Raw genomic sequence first — 19,842 nt, forward strand, 5'->3', positions numbered from 1 at the left:
AATTTTTGGCTCTGTACAGTTTGCCTGGCCACAATTCATTAATTCCTGAAATTTAACTTATTCTAATTAAGAATTTGTTTAGTTTTGTGTCCGTTTTTGAAGTTTTTTTTACCTTCCATGCATTCAGTTGTGTAATTTTGAGATACACACTGGACTTCAAAATGATGTTTACGCACATCCAATCATACGCATAGCGCTATCGGCCTTCGGTGTAACCGAGGCATTACGAAAGCTACGTAATGCTATTAGTGTTACGTAATAATAATGTTGTAATGTTATTAGTGTTACGTAATGCCTCGGTGTAACCATCTTTATACTGTCCACTGTATATGCATTTATATGAGTTTACGGGAATGGGTGTTTTTATGCCCCTACAAAAGTAATTCGAGCATTGTGTACTTACATGTTAGTGTTTTTGGTGTGCATCAGAGGTTGCCCATCTCCATTTTATTACGGGAATGGATCCCATTTTTTCCCCATTTACCATTTTTCTATACTAAAATGGTATGGATGGGGAAACTGTATTTATGGATGGAGATGGATGGGAAAAACGGAGAAATGGGCGGGAATGGGAAATTTAGAAAGTAGGATAAAAATGACGAAGTAATACATTTCTACAACTATTTTGGTTGGCAAAATTCACAAAAACTCTCGACACCTTCGCGCTTTGCGCGAAGATTTACGAAAGTTGTATTATTTTACACGTTAGGATCGAGAAAATTTTGGCAAAAACAGCGCTGAATTCTCGCTTTCCATGAATAGCTGATTGCCAACGAAGACGTATTCCGTAAGCCGGCGTCAAGCAAGTTTTCGGTTGTACGTTGTAATTTTATTTTTAAAAAATGGAGCGCTGAAATGGGGATGGAAGAAAATGGGTCTGATCCAAAAATTATGGATCGGAAATGGGTGGGAAAAATTTTAAGAAAATGGGGTATGGATGGGATATGGAAAAAGCAGAAATGGGCAACCTCTGGTGTGCATCAAGCATTGGTAGACTGCTACCGTATCATTAACTGCTTGTGACTGGGATTTTCGCCAACTTTATCAAAAACAATTTGTTGGTCATGAAAAACAAAATCAGACCTCTTTGCACGTCAAAAACTTTGTTGTCTTTTATATATATTTTTCTAGCAGCAGCCAAGCGCATAAAAGTTTTGGTAACATAATGTACTCATATGATCAGAAAAATTTGTCGACCGTTGCATGTTGCTGTCATGGATGTGCACAAAGTAAATGCATCGTGCGATCTGCGTCCAACCAGCAATCGGCAACAGAACACCCGCACTCAGACATAATACTCTTTATCCTTGTTCCGCCCCATCGTGCCATTCCCGCCGGCCTGCACCGGCCCGCGCGCATGCCCGTTACGCTGCATCGTCCCGGCCGGACTGGGCTCTCGCTTACTGAAAGTCTGGTAGGTCTTGGCGCCGTCCGCCGCCGCGGCCGTAGTCGCCGGCCGGCCGTTCTTGCGATAGCGCACCGCCAGGAACACAATCAACGCCACCAGGATGACCACGCCCACCGCGATCCCGGCAATCAACGCCGCGTTCTCCCGGAAGATGTCCAGCGGATTGCCCGGCGGGGCGCCGGTGGTGGAGAGGACCGGGGCCGGCGGGAACGTGGGATAGGTGCCTAGTTTCCCGGGGGGCGGGGTAACGGTGAAGGTGGGCTTGGGGAAGGGCGTCTGGATAGACTCGGCGGTGCGGAAAAGGGAGGCGGGGGTGGTGAAGGGCGGCGGGGTGGTAAAGGTCACGTTGATGATGATCGGCGGGCGGGTGGAGCGGGAGAGAGCGGAGCGTGCCGCCAGGGGGCTGGCGTCGCCGGACGCCTCTGTATCACCTATTTGGAAAGGTCAAATGGCCAATAATGTAACTAAACTTTTTTATTTTATCATTTATTGTGTAAATATTTTACTAATGCATTTTAGTTTTATGATTTCCAATTTCTGTAACGCATGTCCTGATGCGCTAAGCGAATAAATTTATCTACAGTGTTTCGTATAATAATTTTACGAGTATCTTCATATGTTTTATTTTGTTTATTTTGAGGATTGTACGAGATCGGAGATTGTGATAGCATATCAGCATTAGGCCAGGTTAAATATGTCTTTCAAAACTAGGTTTATTCGGATTCTTCAATATTTAATTCGATTCTGCATAATTTACGTTTATCAAAGTTTTATTTGTTGGGAATTTTGATTTGTTGTCGATGAGCTTAGATTATTTTGTAACTCAGCATCAGTGCGCGCACTTACAGTCTTCTTCGTCATCACAGATTACTGAGCGCGGTGAGGAGATCACCCGTTTGGCAGTGGTCGACATGGTCGACAACGTCGACGCCGTTGTCGTCGTTTTCGGGAATACTGTCGTCGTCTTCACAATCGTGAAGGAAGCAAAAATCAGATCGTCATCTGAAGGACAAAACGAAAGGTCATACACATATAATCGGCGCGGACAGTTTACGATATTTTAATACGTGCAAAAGGTCACATTAAGTTGCCTTTACATCGTACATACTTTTCTGACTGTTTGTCAGTGCACACCCTGTATCCTCCACTTTACACGGCACCGGCGTGGCGACAAACAGATCATCGGACGCTTTGGTGTCCGGTCCGTGGTGGGTGACATCGGTGTGCTGCATCTGGTCCATCCATTCCGCTGGCTGCTCTTTCTCGGGAAAAGAGGTATTCGTCGCCTGCAGTTCCTTCTCCATGTCGCTGACTAGCTCGGGATGACCTTCCAGCAGCACGTTCCCGTCGGTATCCGCCGCCAGATCCAGGATGCGAATGCCGTTGATGACCAGACCGGCAATGACGCCCTGGAATGCCCGCTCGATGTCGTCGTGACGTGCGTTGAGTTTGCCTCCAATTTCCACCGTGGAGATGCCGTTGAAGATGTCGTGTTGTTTGCCTGCAAAAACTCACAATTGCTTATTTAGATATCGTCACTTACCAGAAGCGAAATGTACATATATCGTCACTTTACGGCTACGAAATATTTATTCGTATTTTCCAAGCAAAATAAAACAGTCTGAAGTACCGTGATCAAAATTTCAAATAAATATTCAGGAAGGTTCCTTGTTGATTAATTTTTAATATTAATACCATATTTAATAAATTGCAATTAGAGGTAATGAGAATTATATGTGAATGAGATACGTATACGAGCATGTACTGAAAAAATAATTAATAAATCCAAATAACATTTTAATCTCACCTGATGGTACTTTTGTAACCGGTTCGTGCCCGTCAATCTGCAGCGTGGCATTGGCGCCATCCCGTTCGAAGCGCACGATGTGATACCGACCGTCGTTCAGCCGGTGTTGAAAATCGCTGATTAAATGCGCATAATTGCCCATATTGTAAACCACAAACAGGTGACCGGCAACCTGTAAAATAAAGAAAAGTCCAAAATTAATTTTGAAAAGAGGCAAAGCCAGTCGGATAAAGCAAGCGGCATACAATTTGGAACTCAATCACATCTTCGGATGTGAAGCTGCCGATGCGGCAGATGAGCGCTTCGTCTTCCGAAGTCACCAACCCGAACGCAATGCGATCGGATCGCGAATCCGGACGTTGTGCCGCATCGAAATGATAAATCACCAAACCCGGCAGCGGGCCGAACCGATAGGCAGTGCTAACTGTAAAGGTCACCGGTTACTACAATACTTTCGAATTCTCCGAAATCCAAAAGTAAATTTACATGAAAATTTATTTGGTTGAGGATAAAGTAGTTTAAAAATCAGTAATTTATTACGAAATTTATTAGTTTAATTTAATAATGACACGTAATTTAATAATAATACGCAATAGATAGTTTTTATATCAAAAGGCGTCATATGGTAAATTAGCTTACACTGGTAAAAATCTAATCGCTTTATTTATTTATAAACCGGGGAGCTTTCGTTTTGTTGTACTAAAATAAAAGAGAACAGTACAGTAAGAAAACGTACAGCAAGTAAGTTAACGGTAAGTAAGTTAACGTAGAACAGTGAATTAACGTACAGTTTGAGCAAGTATTCCCGGTGAAAGACGTCATATCACAGTCACACCCGAACCCCATCCACTGCTGCACACACCGTCCGCCGTGCTGGCACACCGCGCCCTTCCCGCACTCCCCGCGGGGCCCCTGACAACCCGCCACGACCATATCGCTCTTTACCTTGACCCCGCCTACCAAATCCACCACCACCCCGTTGATCGTCAACCCCGCCAGACACCCCGAGAACCCGGTCTGCGCCCGAACCGACCGCGGGAGACTGGCGAACATCCGTCCGGGAAGTCCGCCGACGTACAGACTCCCCTGGAGGTTCAGCCGGGACTTCTCCTTGACGTCGACCAACACCCACTTCTCCCCGTCCACCACCAGGACATGGTCCGTCCGCTCAGGACGTCCGATCTCCACACTGTGCCATTGGTTGTCATTTAACGGCCGCCGGCTGCTGGACGACAGGCTCTGGGCGCCGTTGCCCATGTCGAAGACCAGGTGGAGCGTCGCGTGGACCAGCTCGACGGCGATGAAGTCCTGGGCGTACTTCCCGTTGAAGAGGATGAGCCCGGTGGTCTGGACGGTGCGGAAGGCGAAGCGGAGGGACAGCTGGGGGTCGGCCTGGAGGGGCTCGAGGGTCACGAAGGCCTCGGGGCTCTGGAAGGAGAAGCTGGAGGGTCCGGGGTCCGAGGGCTTGGTCTGCAGGCGGGTAAGGACGTCGGTGGTGTCCAGGTGGAGGTTCTGGAGCTGGCCCCGGAAGGGCGGGAGGGGACGAGTGGAGGTCGGAGGTGCAGGGCGGTGGGAGGAGGTGAGCGGCAGTCGGGAGGCGCGGATGAACTTCTTGGAGCGGGTGCCAGGCTGCTTGCCTAGGTCCAGCCGGCAGTAACGCAGGGAGATGCCGTCCAGGGTGGCTGATGTTTCTACACCGGTGAAATTATTTTACTAACGTTTTCAAACGATTTTCCCAAATAATCAACGATTTTTTTCAGTTTAATTTACCGGCGAGTTCGTAATTATCCAAAACGATTTTCACATATTTTCCGTGGCGGTGAAATTTGACGAAATGCCATTTGTCATCGTTGAGCGTTTCACCGACTGTCCATTCCAACTGAAAACAGCAAGTCAGTCAAAATGAATAATAAGTTTTAATACTAAAATAATTTCTTTAATTGTATTATTTCTTTTTAATTGTATTATTTAATTATTATGATGTTTTTTACCTTGTCGTTAATTATCGCTTCCGCGCTGAGTGTGACCTTTATCTTGCCGCTGACCAGCGCAACGACTAAGGCATCATCCGTTACGTCGCCGGCAGCTTTATTCAGACACCACAGTTTCAGGATAAAAGCACTGATAGACAGCGACCGGAAGCGAAAGGACAGGCTGGTCACTTGGCGGGGTTTCGCCTCTTCAGCTGGCATTTCGTATTTTACGTACGGGTTGCTGTCGTCAAAGCGCATTTCCGATGCAGCTAAAATTCAAACGTCCGGTAAGGTCGTTTCACACTGCTTATACGAAAACTTTTGAATAATAATTAAAAGTGCAAATAAATTAAATGTTGAATATTAGGTAAATGATTTCTAATTGTCTGCGTATTATGAAAATTAATGATGGTTTGATTTACTGTAGTATTCTTGCGCACGAGCGCCCCGCATAAAAATGAGCACGAATAATTAATTTAATAATACATAAATATGCGCGAATACCGTATATCCATGAAATGCTGAATGAAAATAGCCGAGCGGAACAATTTGCGCGTTCTATTGACACGGCCCACGGTGTTTTAATGGATTGAATGCACAATCTGACCAGACCGGCACACGTGCGGCCGGCTGTTTCGACCGGAAATAACCGGCGGCGGGACAACAGACCGATAGTGTCCAGCTGCCTTTTGTGCGAGCGCTAATAATTGGGTGAAAATTCTATATGCTGAATACACGGCACACGCCGTGGGTGGCGGTCAATATCTGAGCCAACGCTCGCCTATTTTGGAATGTTTACCTCCGTAGAAAATTTCGTGTTTTTATCACGCCGCAGAAACGCTTCAAATATATAATTAACGGGTCAATGTGCCATATAATAAAATCAAATTAATTGGTCGTCGTTTGTGTGGAATATTTGCCGCTCTTCTATTAATACTCGTACGGCAAACCACAACCGAATGGCACAGTTATTTATTATTTACATCACTATCATTAAATGATATTGATATGAATAATAAAAAATATTATTAAGATTAAGTTTTACTCTTATTAATAAAAATAAATGTTATTCTTATTAAATAATCGATTCGAAATAATTTATATTTTATTTGTATAACTTCAGTAATAACTAATAAACCCTATGTTTTTCAGATAAAAACATGTTAAATAGTTTTTTTAAAAAATCATTTAAACACAAATACGAAAATTACAAGTTTGAAGAATTCTAGGCGATGTAATATTGTACTGTATTGAAAACTGCAACGCTTTTACCCATGTTGCGCGATTGCGCGCCGTACACTGCACTACGGTGCTGTCTGATTTTACCCGTGTCGTGTGTTAGGTCGAACTGATATCATTTGGCTACAAGTCAAATTATGCTTGTCGAATGTCGATATCATTTCGCATGTTTCTTATTTAATATAATTAAGCGGGACACCTGTACAAATTTGCAAAAATTATATGATGCCCAAAAATATTTTGAATCTATTAACAAAATAAATAGATCATTAGTTTTATTAATTTTTATTTACCTGAGTTATTTTAAAAATAAATTAGACAGTTTAGCCGCTTTGTAAAAACAATAATCAGGAAATTATTTACCTATACATGACTGGAAAATGTTTGTCATACATAAGATCTGTGCCGAATATTGTAGCAAGACACCTACAGTAATTTAAATTAAAATATTAAAATAAACAATTTGATTTTATTTATTTGTTTTGTTACTTTGTTTTGGATATTTATTACTATTTTGTCTTGGATATTTATTATTGATACCTTGTTGGCAATTGGGGCCGGTAAAAGCGGTATGCTGGCAATCACACGTGTACCGCTGCCATCCCTCCCGGCATTTTCCGCCGTTGGCACACGGGTTGGACGGGCAGTGAGCGGCGGCGAAGGGACGATGCGGGCAGGACCATTTGTCCAGTTGTTCGCCGATATCCACCGGCTTCTTGTTCAGGGATATTTTTTTAATTAATCCCCGGAATGTCGCACCGGACTGCACCGACCAAAGGTCAGCCAAGTTCTCACGGCGCGGCGGCGCTCCACCGATGTATAACTACAAACATGACATTTTACAGTCTTAATAAATATATTGCGATAACTTCACTATTTAGTGGAAAGATCCTGTTATTAGCAAGACACAATAACAAAAAATTGCGAGATAAAATTGTTAGTAGAAACCTACGGTAGAAATTCGAAAGTTTGATATTGTTTTAAATAGAACGAGGAATCGTAGAACAGTGGCGTTCACAAGCTAAGGGACGACATGACAAATTAATTTATGAAAGCTTGACAAAAAATCTTCCAATACGGTTTTGATTTTTTTTTAATTAGGCGCCACGCATAAACTGGATACAGAATTAGCAGTTGTGAACAGAGAATAAAAATTTAAAAAATTTAGATTGCGTTGATAAACCTGACCTAATAATCTGGATAAAGCAATGTGTTAAATATAAAAACAATAAACTGTATTTAAAAACGAAACGTAAATTCAAGTTAAACAATGAACGAGTTAAATATTAAATTAAATAATAAACGAATGAAATAATAAAAATAGAAATCCGGTGATAAATGAATATACTTGTATGTTGTATGCATTGTATGTGTGACTGACTGTAGTGAATCAGTTTCAACTTGTATATATTCTAGCATGATTAACGGCGAACAGTAAATACTGTCGGCTTTAATTATTCGGGAATCGCAAAAAATGGAATAATGTTTCAACAGGTAAAATAAATCGATGCCCTACGTTTATCGAAATTTTGAAATTATTTCTTGTCATCGCTGTGAAGAGATATTCGCGTCCGGTCTTACATTATGCGACATTATGCTTTTGGGGGTCGTGGTCAGTTTGCTGTATAAATTCACCCCGGGCTCATTACTCCCGCCAATGATGAACTCCGTGGCGGCATCATCCAGCTGGATTTGCCCGATCCCGCTGCGCTCGTCCAGTGTCAGATTCAGCTCATGCCAGGCACCTGCAGATAAAATGCCAGCTGGCTGACAAAAATTAAATAACTACAGAGTACATACAGTATTTATAATTACCAGACTAAAGTCTAAATAAAATGAAGATTTCAAAAAGATTTTAAATAATAGTTATATTAGAGCATTCGCTTGTATTCTGTACAGATATCAGCTTAGAACAAAAAAGACGCCTAACCCTGGCACTGTTTTTTTTTGCTGCTGTCACTGTTACACCCAGATATCCGTACGCAAGTGCACTTGTACGACAACCGGATATTTTGGCGGAGCCGTACGTATGTATATAACAAGGTGCAACGCCACAAAAATAATATTAGGCGATAATTTAGTTAATGTTTTAATGCAGTTTAAAGTTGTTTCATTTTAGTTAATCAGTCTAATTTAATTACGTCAGCACGAACTAAATGCACGGTTAGTGCTGCGAAACCAGCACACAACACAGTATAAGAAATGTCGTAGTGCAATGGTATGCGACAGCTATGCCTCCGCTTTGCTTCTGGATTGTCAGCCAAATAAAAATCAAACAGTGCCAGTAGCAAAAATTAATTTTTTGCTGCCATTGCTACATTTTTCCCGTTAGCTTCATAGTATTATGCTGCGGGCGTGTTTTTTGCGAATGTCTAGTAGTCTACTCTACCTTCCTATTTTTTTATATTATTTTCCCGATTCCCACCTGCGAGGCCGGCTATGATTAATATATTACTTTTACTGGTTTTGTTATTCAACCACATTAAACTCTTTGAACAAATTAAATGTCTTGATTTGGATCGCTGTTTTCGTAATATCTTTTGTCATCAGTTATTCCATTTATTTTACAGTTATTGTAAATTATTATTTGTTGTACTCTGTAGATATCAAAATTATTTTTTATTCAAAATTATTCTTATTCAAAATTTTTTTTACAAACCATCGTTGGCTTTGAGTGTGGAAACCGGGATGCGGCTGGCCTCCTCCAGCTGCCCACCGGCCGCCGCCCGCTGGATGAGCAGACCCAGCTGCCCGTCGTACATGTCCACCGCCGTTAGGGAGGCGTTGTTCTCGCGGTGCAACAGCAGCAAGCCGCTGGCTTCCGTCGTCTTGAACTTCACCGACAATGATTTGAACGGCTTATTTCCGGTGCCGATTAGTAGATACTGCTCCGCACCGCAGAAATTCACCGGTCCCAAGAAACGCTTACTGTTGCGCTGGCAGGTAAAGGTCACCGGCGCCGCGGACTGGTTGGTGTGCGGGTAGCGTTTGATGGAGCGGGTGAAAAGGTCATGCCGGATGTTCCCGTGTTGCAAAAACAGCTAAAATTTATGGAAAACGTTAATACCGTCGTTACGCGATATTAATGCATGACCCTTCAAAATGAGGGATTTTATTTACATAAAGTTCAATCTACATAGGCATAGATGAATTGAATCATGTATTCAAAAATTGCAAAACTCTTTAGCAATGTTCGGTTTTTTGGTACTATACATGTGCGTACTGTTACATAGTAATAAATACAAATAATGAAAATAATCTTATTTTATGATATAAATTGAGTGTAATATTATTATAACATTTGTTATATATGTTATTTTGTAAGTTTTTTAATATAATATTTTCATGTATTTTGTATATGTAAAATTAAGAATGCCGTATATGATATTTTTGTATACTGTTTTTTTGTAATAAAGAATTAAGAAATTCGTGGGCAGATACACATACTATGTGAATTTTGATACGTCCAAAATGTACTGGGACCTAGAGCGCGTATTGGATGGAATAATATCAGTAATTTTAAGTAATACAAAAAAATAAAAAAAATACTCCGCAAAACAGTTAGTTCACTTTTTCAAAAGCAGGATTCTTATGTTACTGAACAGACCCGAAACCGGGTAGGTAGAAAGGGGCTTTATATACAGGAGAAATCGTAGTGCAAAGGCTTCAAGTATCTCCGTCATCCTTTGTCGCCAGATAAAGTTTGCAAAAATTTAACACTTCTGACAGTATTATACCACTGATGGCTAGAATAAATTTTTTGTATATCAGAAAAGTGTGTGCAGATAATTATTTTAAGTCGCAACCGGGCTGACATACGTCTATATATAGAGATCATCGAATTTTAGGCTGCAAATCATTTGTACCCAAAATGATTTGGGTACAAATGATAATATTTTGTGCAATGACAATATTTTGTGTTACAGTGCAACGTATATGTTCGGTGACTTTCTTGAGTTTCTAATCTGGCAAGTTGAAACTGTTTTCAGAAATGGCTGTGATTAATACGTACATCCAGCACCGTTCCGTGGAAATTATCCGTATTGTCAAAAAGATTTTCCACTTTGGCTTCTTCGACTTCCGCATCGGAAATCCCGCCGAGCAACAGTGTTTGAATCTGCCCGATTTCTTCATATTTTTCTCCACTGGCTATTAAACGTTTAGCACGACTTTTTCCATTAATGGAGACGGTTATCTGCAAAACCAAAGTAATTTCTTAGTCAGTAAGTGCGCTAAAAATGTCAAAATTAAAAAACAAATCTTTGACTTGTTGCTAGAACGTAGCTGTTAACGTTTAAGTTAAAAATCGTAGAACAATGACGTTCACATCACACGCAAAACCAATCGATGACGATATTACTGCAAACTCGATAAAAAAAATTGTTAATGCGAATCCACATTTAAATAAATCCATAATTAAATTTTTTTATTTGATTACCTACGCTTAACGTAAATCCATATTAATATCAAATTGAAGGAGAAAATAAAATATGGTTCATAGAGTTTAAAAATGCGGTGATAATCCTGACCTCGGGGGGATCACTTTGCAGATGCACACTGATGTTATACTGCGCATAATCCCGGAAATCCCGCTTAATGTCCGGTTCAAACTCCTCCCGCACCGTATACGCGGCAAATCTACCGGCAAAGATCAGTCGGCCATTTTGCAAATAAAACGCTAAAAATCCGTTAGACGATGTTTTGGCGCAGATAATCACGCCATTCGCTTGCCGGCTGCGACAACTAAGATGCAGAAATTCCGATACACCGTCCATAAATATTGTTGATGGAGGTTGAAGATAAAACGACAGGAAATCCTTCCCCGAAAAGTCGTTTTCACCGGCCAGATTTTCTGTAAAAAATAATATTTGGTATTTTTGGTATTTAGTTTTATTTAGCTAAAAAAGTATCATTCGTTGGTTAAATAAATATATCTAAAATCAGAAAGTTATTACCAATTTTTACAAGTAATGTTTCTGATTTTGTTTGTATAAAATACATTTTTGTACAAACTATTTTTGAAAAGATGTAAAATTTACTTTTGTGTATAAAATATATTTTTGTATTTTTTATTTAAATTATAAGGCTCGGGTATTTAATTCAAGTTAAAGAATTTTTGTTTGCGCACAAAACAGCATGTGAGTAGTTTAGGACCGTTGGTTTTTTTTAAATCTGAAGGTATTATCATTTGCTGGCCATTTTATTTTACAGCATACATGCTGTATTTTTTCCGCAGTCAATTTTTTTCTACACCGGCTATTCTGAAATTATTATTATTATTCTTTATCGTTCAGCAAAAGCTTTCAACAATATTTAGCCATATTTGCGGAAAATAAATGTCATTTAATCGCTTAATGGAAAATAGTCTTTTGATTTACCATTTTTTGCTGTTATCTATTTTTCTGCGCTGACTATTATTGAAAAAATATTAATTTTAATTTATCGCTTAATGGGTAGTGTCATCAGTATTCAGCCCATTGTGGACATTCCAACAAAAATAAGGTCGTCTCTCATGGATTATTGCCCGATGAGACGTCACGAGGAAAAAGATAATCCTTGTCCACTGTGGACACTGAAAGGCCTGCACCGATAAATATTTGTCTGCAAAATGCCGGCAGATTAGTTCAGCATGAATGGGGATGTGTGTAATTTTGTGCAAAATATCGGGGAATAAATATGCTGACATCTTTTCGTATCAAAAGAAAACCCAGGCCACAAATCATCGGTCTGGCCACAAAGGAAAATCGTCTTGCCCATAAATCAGCCATATATGTACGGCGTAGATATCTACACGCAATCCGCTAATCCTATCAAACAATCTTTTTCCATTTTGTATGGTCGGTGTATTATTTCCCGTATATACTCGTACAATGCCGGCACGCGCACATTTCTTCCCGTTCCGCTTGCCGGGCGCCGGCTGTATGGGGGCGTGGTCAAGCTTCATTAAGCACAATGTCCACGCAATCAGTTGGCCTTAATTTCTCTCTCACAGGAAAATACGATTTTCCTGTTTTTTTTTCACCAGAAATTTGCTTGTAAATCGTATAAAATTATGTAACCTAAAGCAAATATTTTTGAAAATGCTATAATATATTACTGCAAATTTTAATTTAAATTTATTAGAATTTTGATTTATAAATTCTAAGTAATATCTTCAATCTTGTATAAACTTAATTTTTGCTTGCAAGAAATAATGAATTTAATTACGGCAGCAATGGAAAAATAAAAGTATTATTATTGATTTTGTAGAAAATTATTAAGTTTCGGTTATTTTTTTTACAAAGCAAAATTAAATCAGTGTATACAGAAAAGTAAAATATCAGTTTCAGCTCGGTAAATCAATCCTCCGCTTGTTTTAATTTATGTCGATTTGAATACAAAAATTTTGCCTATTGGGTTTTATTGCCTACATAATATTTTAGGCTGTTTTACTTTGAGATTTGTTAAAACAGAACGTTTTAAATATTTAGATGCAACGCGCTGAAAACGTTTTAATTATTTTATGCCATCTAATAGATGGCATAAAATAATTACAACGTTTTCAGCACGTTGAATCAATACGTAATTTTCTTCCCCAATTTATATTTATTTTGGTAATAAATTTTCATGGTTTGCCGGAAAAAGTCCGCTTCGTGTCAGCGGTTGATTAAGTAAATTAAAAAGGAAAACGGTCGATATTTAGTCAGAGTTGGATGGAGGGGAAAGTGTGTCAAAGGAGTGAGTGGCGCTACACATCAGGACTACGGAATAAATGGCCACGTCGCGGTGGATACATTTTATTTATTTAAGCCGCAGCAAGGGCCACTTGAGTCTGATGGCACATCCTTTATTTTATCCGCTACACTTTCCCCCCATTCACAACATCCCCAATAACAATAACAACTTATGCCACTCAAACGTCCACGCCAGGACCATTTTACAACGCACCGGCCACATATGCCGGAGTGTGCAGAATTTTTCACATGATTAAATATACACAATACAACAGACGCTTTTATTATTTAATTGTACAGCAACGCGGCATTTACCAGCTTCGGCAAAATAGTTTTTTTGCAAAACTTCTTATAGTAATTTGGTTTTTTGTATCTTGATTTATTAATGCACTTATGTACACTAAAATCAATATTTTAGTTTTATTTGTAACAAGCAGATCTGCAGATATATCTAAATTTTACTTTTTGGAAATATTTTGCATTGCGCATGGAAATATTATTAAAATTGTCCTGCAAAAACTCGAAAAGATCATAATAATTTTAAAAATAACTAAAGGTATTTTGCAGAATTTCCGCGCTCCATTACCTCCACGTAGATCTTTACTTTATCAGTTTTTTTATATTTATTTTCCGATTTCACCAAAGAAATTTTTTTCTTTTTAAACACCTACGAATTTCTCCGATTTTTGTTTCGATTTTGGGCCGATTATCGAAGTAATTTTAATTTACAGTATTTGCAAAGCTCAGAAACATCATAAATAACTTAAAATAAAGTTTCCAAAATTTTTACGACGTTTTATCATATATCAATGAATAAAATGATTTTTCCTAGATTTTCGTGCAATTGCACTGACCAGTGGTCAGCCGGGTAAATTTACTGCGCGGGGGACATTAATTTGGGAAATTGTTCATGGGCGATTGTCGTCGATTGTGGCCGATCGCGAGTGATTGCCGGGTGGATTAGCGAGGGCAAACTGGCCAAGTGATGGGGATATCGGTGGCCTGTGGCTAATTAAGGGAAACCATATCGCTCGCGCACCCGCCATCCCCGTTCGCCTATATATTTCCGCATTATGCTAATTTCCTCCGAGGCATCCTTGATCATTAGGGTGTAATGTGCATGGATTATGCACTTGTCAAGCACCAATCATCGCAATATACTCCATTTCGGTCATCCCGAAATTTTCAAGAATATATTTAAATTATATAATTTATCTTCAACGCAAAATTTGTACGGAAAAGAAAACATTTACAAAAAGATTTTTTCAGAATATTTTTCCCCATCAATGAGTTTTGAATTTCACGTTTTTTTAGCTTGAAATAATATTTACTGATATAAGCATTTGCACAATTTTTAAATATTATGCAGCTTTACTTGGAAACATTTTGCAAGCTTTAAGTTAAAAGTGAATTTATTATAATCCTCGAAATAACTTCTATAAAAAAAAATTTAAAAATTGAAATGTTTTCTGTGCGACGAGCGCTTTACAAAATTATAACAAAATTATTAAAATTCAGCATTTCCAGTTATGGAGATGCCACAAATTTTTAAAACTTATTTTTAAAACCGCAAAAAATTTATACAAAATCCATTAAAACTATGAAAAAATTGGGACGCGCATTCTATGCACGTTATCTTGACAATTTAATGAAGCATTGCCAAAATTATAAAAATTAATTTTATTTTCCTTTATGGAGACGCAGTAAATTTTCAAAAATTGCTAATAAAATCAAAAAATGTCTATATAAAATTCAGTAAAATTATGGCAAAATCAGGCCGGTCCTAATATGCATATCAGTCCCAGCATGCATGGCTGGACGGGTCCATTTGACCACGTTTTTCATGTGCAATGAAGGGAACCGGCATCGGTCGGGACGCGCGCGCGATGCTTATCCCCGCTTATACAGAGGGCAGCCGAGGCCGTGATTTGGCTAATCAGCAAATCCCTGCCACATCAACATATGAATAATAATCGGGATATCGTTAGGGCCATGTTGCCCTACACGTATCGATCCGGGATGAATGGGCCGGCGCCCATACACATCTATGTATGTTAATAATGAGCGGGGGCTAAAATGGGCAATTGGGTGGCCGGCCGGCCGAGTGGACGGCCGCGGCCCATTCAGTGCCGGCATAATTGTGTACTTTGGCCCCGCTGCGTGTAATTGCGCCCCGGCCGTCTGGCCTCATCACCGTCCAGCCACGGATACGGTGATCCCGACTGAATAGTGTCCCGTGTAAACAACCGACTAATATATTTTTGTTCTGTTTGGAATAATGTGTTGACATATCGGGCCATTATTGGCCACCGCCCGGCAGACAGTCACATTAAAATTTTTTTTAATGAAAATTGCCAACCACACAGTGTTCTAAACAGGCCAATGCAATTTCTTAATTTTTAAGGAGTAAAAAACATCGGAAAACATATATTTCAATTTTATAAACAAATTGTAATGTCGAGGGTCGACTTAAAAAATAAATGCTGTAAAAAATTGGAACAATTTTATTACTTTTAAACGGAAATACATCGGAAAGTGATTTAAGCTAAATTATAAATTAACAGGACATTTTTGAATCTGCGTTATTAGTAAACTAATACGGCACGTAACAAAGAACGATAAAATCTTGAAATAAATAATTTTAATTTATAAAATCACAGTAATTAAAAAATACTGTACATACATGTATATAAAACATTATAATTACCATATATAAATGAAATATAATATCCATATATATATATAACATAACATATATACTCGTATATACAGTACTTATATAAATAAATGCATATATAAAGCAAAATAAAGATATAAAATTGAAGCAAATATTCTAATAACGCCTAAATATTATCTTAGTACGTGCAGTAACAGCGGACGTTCATTGCTGACCTTTCTCGCAGAGACCGGTCTCGTGGATGACCTCCATGCCGCCGTGACTGACCACCTGCGGGTCTTTGCCCGCGGCTGTCTCGTACATGATGTGCCGCAGCAATCCCCGGAAGCGCGGCTCGAAGAGAACCGACGGATGGGTGAGGGGGCGCGACAGATTGCCCGGCATCCCGCCCATGCACACCGCCACCGGCGGCTGGGTGAACACACTGCCGCTGGGCAGCGTGCGCTTCTCCACGTGCTGACCGTGGCTGCTGAATAAAGTAACCGAGAAAACATTGGATGTTTTGGATAGCTGGACAATCGACCACTGATGGTCGTGGGGCGGTCGGCGTAGCGTCAATGTCAAATGGTGCTCATGATGCCGGCTGACCGGTAACTGAAATATTAAAATAAATATTTTTCATCATTTTTTAGTGAAAAAACTATTTACAAAAATTATATAGCATTCTGTTTCTTTACTCTGATTTTAATTTAGCTTATGGTTAAAAATCAATTAATAATGTAAAGCTAAAAAATTGTATAGATAAATAAACTAAAATAATGTTTATAATTTTAATTAAATAAAATAACTGGTTAATATTTTATTTTAGCGTGTGCTAAATTGAAGTAGTAGCTTTATACCAAGCTACTGTAGTTAATAACTGCCGTGGAATTTCAAATTTGTACCGGCATATTATTTCTAAATCTACAAAACTGGCATTTAGGTAAACGCGTATGAATTATATTTTTTTAATTACTCGTAGCGTTGTGCCAGTGTTTTCAGTGTTCGATTAATTTTCTTAATTTTATATTAGTCCGTAATGTTTTTAGTTTTGTAATTTCGTTTTTTTTACCGTGGGAGATGTGGGAATTTGTAGCCGGCACTCCAACAGATGTTCCTGTGTGGTTTCCGACTCGGTTAATCGAAGCAGGACGAACGCCCGACTGCGCACATCATCGGCGTACAGCAGCAGCCCGGTCGAATGATTCGTCCGGAATTCAAAGGAAAAATTCCAGCTACCCGGCGACGGCGTCCATTCCGTCATGTGCAGAAAGGACGACTCCATGCCGTTCAGCCGGTAGCCGACCGTGGCTGCGGCTAACGCCGACCGCCAGGCCAATGTCAATAAGAAGAGTAATAAAGAGATATCCGACCATTCGCGCCGGTCGCGCATCCGAGCCGGCTTGATTATCGCCATGCCGCATGGAATCTACGAAAACCCGAACAAAAATCAATGCTTTTAATTTTTGAAAAAAGTTTCGAATATTTTCTGGCAACATAATCATGCAGTAATTAATATATCAATGGTGATAGCATTGAATAATTCCAGAAAACGAAAAACTGTCGAACTTGAACAAAAATATTGTAATCCACATTTAAAAAATAATATTAAGTCATAATAATTTCGGCTTGATAATGTTCAGTAATTCTCCGCTTAATAATATTCAGTAATTTCTATTCAAAAATGCCTGTAAAAAAGTCTGTAATTAATCTTCACATAAAATTTTATTTATAAATTGAGAATAAATAAAAAATATAATTATGGCAACATTCAGAAAAAATCCAGATAACTTAAACAAAATAATAGAAGATACAACGACGGTAAAAAAAAGGTCTGTACCACATTATTTGCGGCTAAAGTAGTATCTGAAAAAACTCAAATCTACGAGTAAAATTTCTTCAAAAAGCGGAAAAATGCGCTGACACTGTCGTTCACCGGGTTTATGGGTTATACCAATATATATACCGGCGAAAAAAAAGAATTGTTTGCCGCGGTTTTGTAACACTAACCACCTTTTGAGCCGCAATGCGGTGAATGCAAAAAAAGCCCCGCAGCGGAAGCGCAGAGTGCAGCGGAAGTGGTGCTGCGTGTTTGGCGGGAGAGGATGGGATACAATCATAAAACGCTGGTGAGTAAATCCGCGGATTTTTTCCCACCGCAATGTTTAGCCCCTTTTAACCTGGCTCTTGCCACACTCACACACACACTCCACAAATACACTGACAGGTTTTTCCTTTGGATCAACGAGCGTTCACCGCCGCAGCCGGAAGCCGATAATGGGCTGTGTCGGCGTTCGGCGTATTACATGCAACGGTAACCGAAGATATACATATACGGCCAATATATACAGTTCTGTCCCTAATATCTTTATGCTTGGTTTGAAACAGCCAAATCGAACAAATTCCGTTTTACAGAATTTTCGATTTAAAGAATTTTTTAATATAAACGTTTTCATATTCTTATATATGTGTTTCTCAAAAAAATAATGTAATTTAGCGGAAAAGTATTTACAGTGTTAGTTGAAGTTTTTATTGCCAGGGCAAATTTTTGCAAATTCGAAAAAAACGTTACAACAGCACAGTTGAAGTTGATCAGTCAAATCCATCAACACGCATTCTAATACTATATGAAGGAGATATCGTAGTAAAGTGGCACGGGGGGCACTACAGGCTGTTTTAGCAAACACACGATAACATAATATTTCCTACATAATATTTCCTACGATGTGAAATCAAATTTCTAACCTTTTCAGCAATTTTTATTGCTCGATTCCGGAGAAAACAAACTGTAAAACGACCGGTAATAAATTCTGCAAACCGATAATAAAACCGCGACACTCACCGCTTCCTAATCGTCCAAATTAAACAGCATTTCTCGCAGACAAAGCCAAACTGATTTCATAGATTTACTCTGTATACAAATAAAACATTAGGAATATTCCACAATATTTTGCAAATTAATCCTGATAATAAAACGAATCCCGAAAACATATTCTGCCCATCTTGCGATTTAAGCCGAAAGAGCAGACCGCACAATCACTAGCCACACACTGCACCGTGACCTTTGGCAACATCTCAACGCCGACCACAATTAGCGTAAAACGCCGGCTACACGAATATAATATACATTCGCAAGGTGTTAATCCGCCAGGTTCCTCCTGCGCTCTGCCGGAAATGGTCAGCTAAACGCCGCTAATCAGCACACTGATGATTACAACCCATACCGGCTTTTAGCGGCTAAATATTCGCACTGGTTAAATCTCTGGATTAACTCCGAGGGATCTGTAACGTGCTGTGCATATGTGTAAGTGTGTAGTACAAATGTCTTAGTCATCGCGTGGGCTGCGGCGTGAAAGCAGGCAGCCGATGATTAGGCTGCTGTGCGCATGCTCAGCGTCCATCAGGCAAATTAGTGGCCGTATTACGTGGGCGGCTGTCTGTGGATGTGCACTCTCTCCCCGCTTTTGATATTCTTCCCTTTTGTGCGGACGGGAAGAGCGGATAAGAGGGAGGAGACTAAGCTGGCACTACTACCCTCATTTTTATACCCCGATCAGGCCGAGATTAGGGGAACGAGAAAAGGTCACTATTTTATTCTTATAAAACGTTCACAAAATGGACATTTTCGATTTATTTTAAATTTAAAACAATTTTAAAAATTTTTTAAGCATATAAAAAACGTAAACGAGTGACATTACGTTTAACTCTCATATTAAAAAACTAATAATTAGAGAACGCCTTTTAAATTATTTTGACATTATTACAACAATTTAAAACTGGCAATAAAGAATGTCAACAAACAATATTATGTAATATAAAATCTCAATGCAAAACGACCAGTTTTCTGATATAAATTTAAAAAAGCATTGTTAAGCCGAATTTTAAACACAGAAAAAGAATACAAGTATAAACGATTAAAATTACCGGCAGTTATTCGTATAGAAAACATTAAAACTAAAATGTATTTTAAATTATTTTGATTTTCCAAAAAAATCTTAACTGTAAAACTGGCTTAACTACAAAACACTAGTACGTTAAACAGGCAA

General features: G+C 39.2%; 1 protein-coding gene across 1 annotated transcript; it reads right to left on the reverse strand.

The window, feature by feature from the left end:
• Positions 1-1,039: 1,039 nt before the first annotated feature.
• Positions 1,040-18,834, reverse strand: LOC129599581 (neurexin-1-like). Its single transcript, XM_055497865.1, has 16 exons — positions 18,639-18,834; positions 16,869-17,225; positions 16,033-16,411; positions 10,957-11,279; positions 10,440-10,622; positions 9,087-9,468; positions 8,009-8,172; positions 6,968-7,250; positions 5,207-5,457; positions 4,986-5,094; positions 4,004-4,906; positions 3,461-3,639; positions 3,216-3,387; positions 2,517-2,909; positions 2,255-2,410; positions 1,040-1,839 (listed from the first exon to the last, which is right to left on the reverse strand). Exons 2-16 carry the CDS (start codon positions 17,211-17,213, stop codon positions 1,286-1,288), a joined length of 4,776 nt encoding a protein of 1,591 aa, XP_055353840.1. The 5' UTR covers positions 17,214-17,225; positions 18,639-18,834; the 3' UTR covers positions 1,040-1,285.
• Positions 18,835-19,842: the final 1,008 nt, after the last annotated feature.

Source organism: Paramacrobiotus metropolitanus, unplaced genomic scaffold (assembly GCF_019649055.1).
Source record: "Paramacrobiotus metropolitanus isolate TYO unplaced genomic scaffold, Prichtersi_v1.0 Parri_scaffold0000149, whole genome shotgun sequence".
In the NCBI taxonomy this organism is placed as follows: domain Eukaryota; kingdom Metazoa; phylum Tardigrada; class Eutardigrada; order Parachela; family Macrobiotidae; genus Paramacrobiotus; species Paramacrobiotus metropolitanus.

What these genes read in the sequence shown, in the direction of transcription:
- LOC129599581 (XM_055497865.1), bottom strand. Translation starts at nt 17,213, where the DNA reads ATGGCGATAATCAAGCCGGCTCGGATGCGCGACCGGCGCGAATGGTCG. An exon ending in AAATTCCCACATCTCCCACG is followed by an intron (nt 16,412 to 16,868) that starts GTAAAAAAAACG and finishes TTAATATTTCAG; the next exon opens with TTACCGGTCAGCCGGCATCA. An exon ending in ACTGACAAACAGTCAGAAAA is followed by an intron (nt 2,411 to 2,516) that starts GTATGTACGATG and finishes TTTGTCCTTCAG; the next exon opens with ATGACGATCTGATTTTTGCT.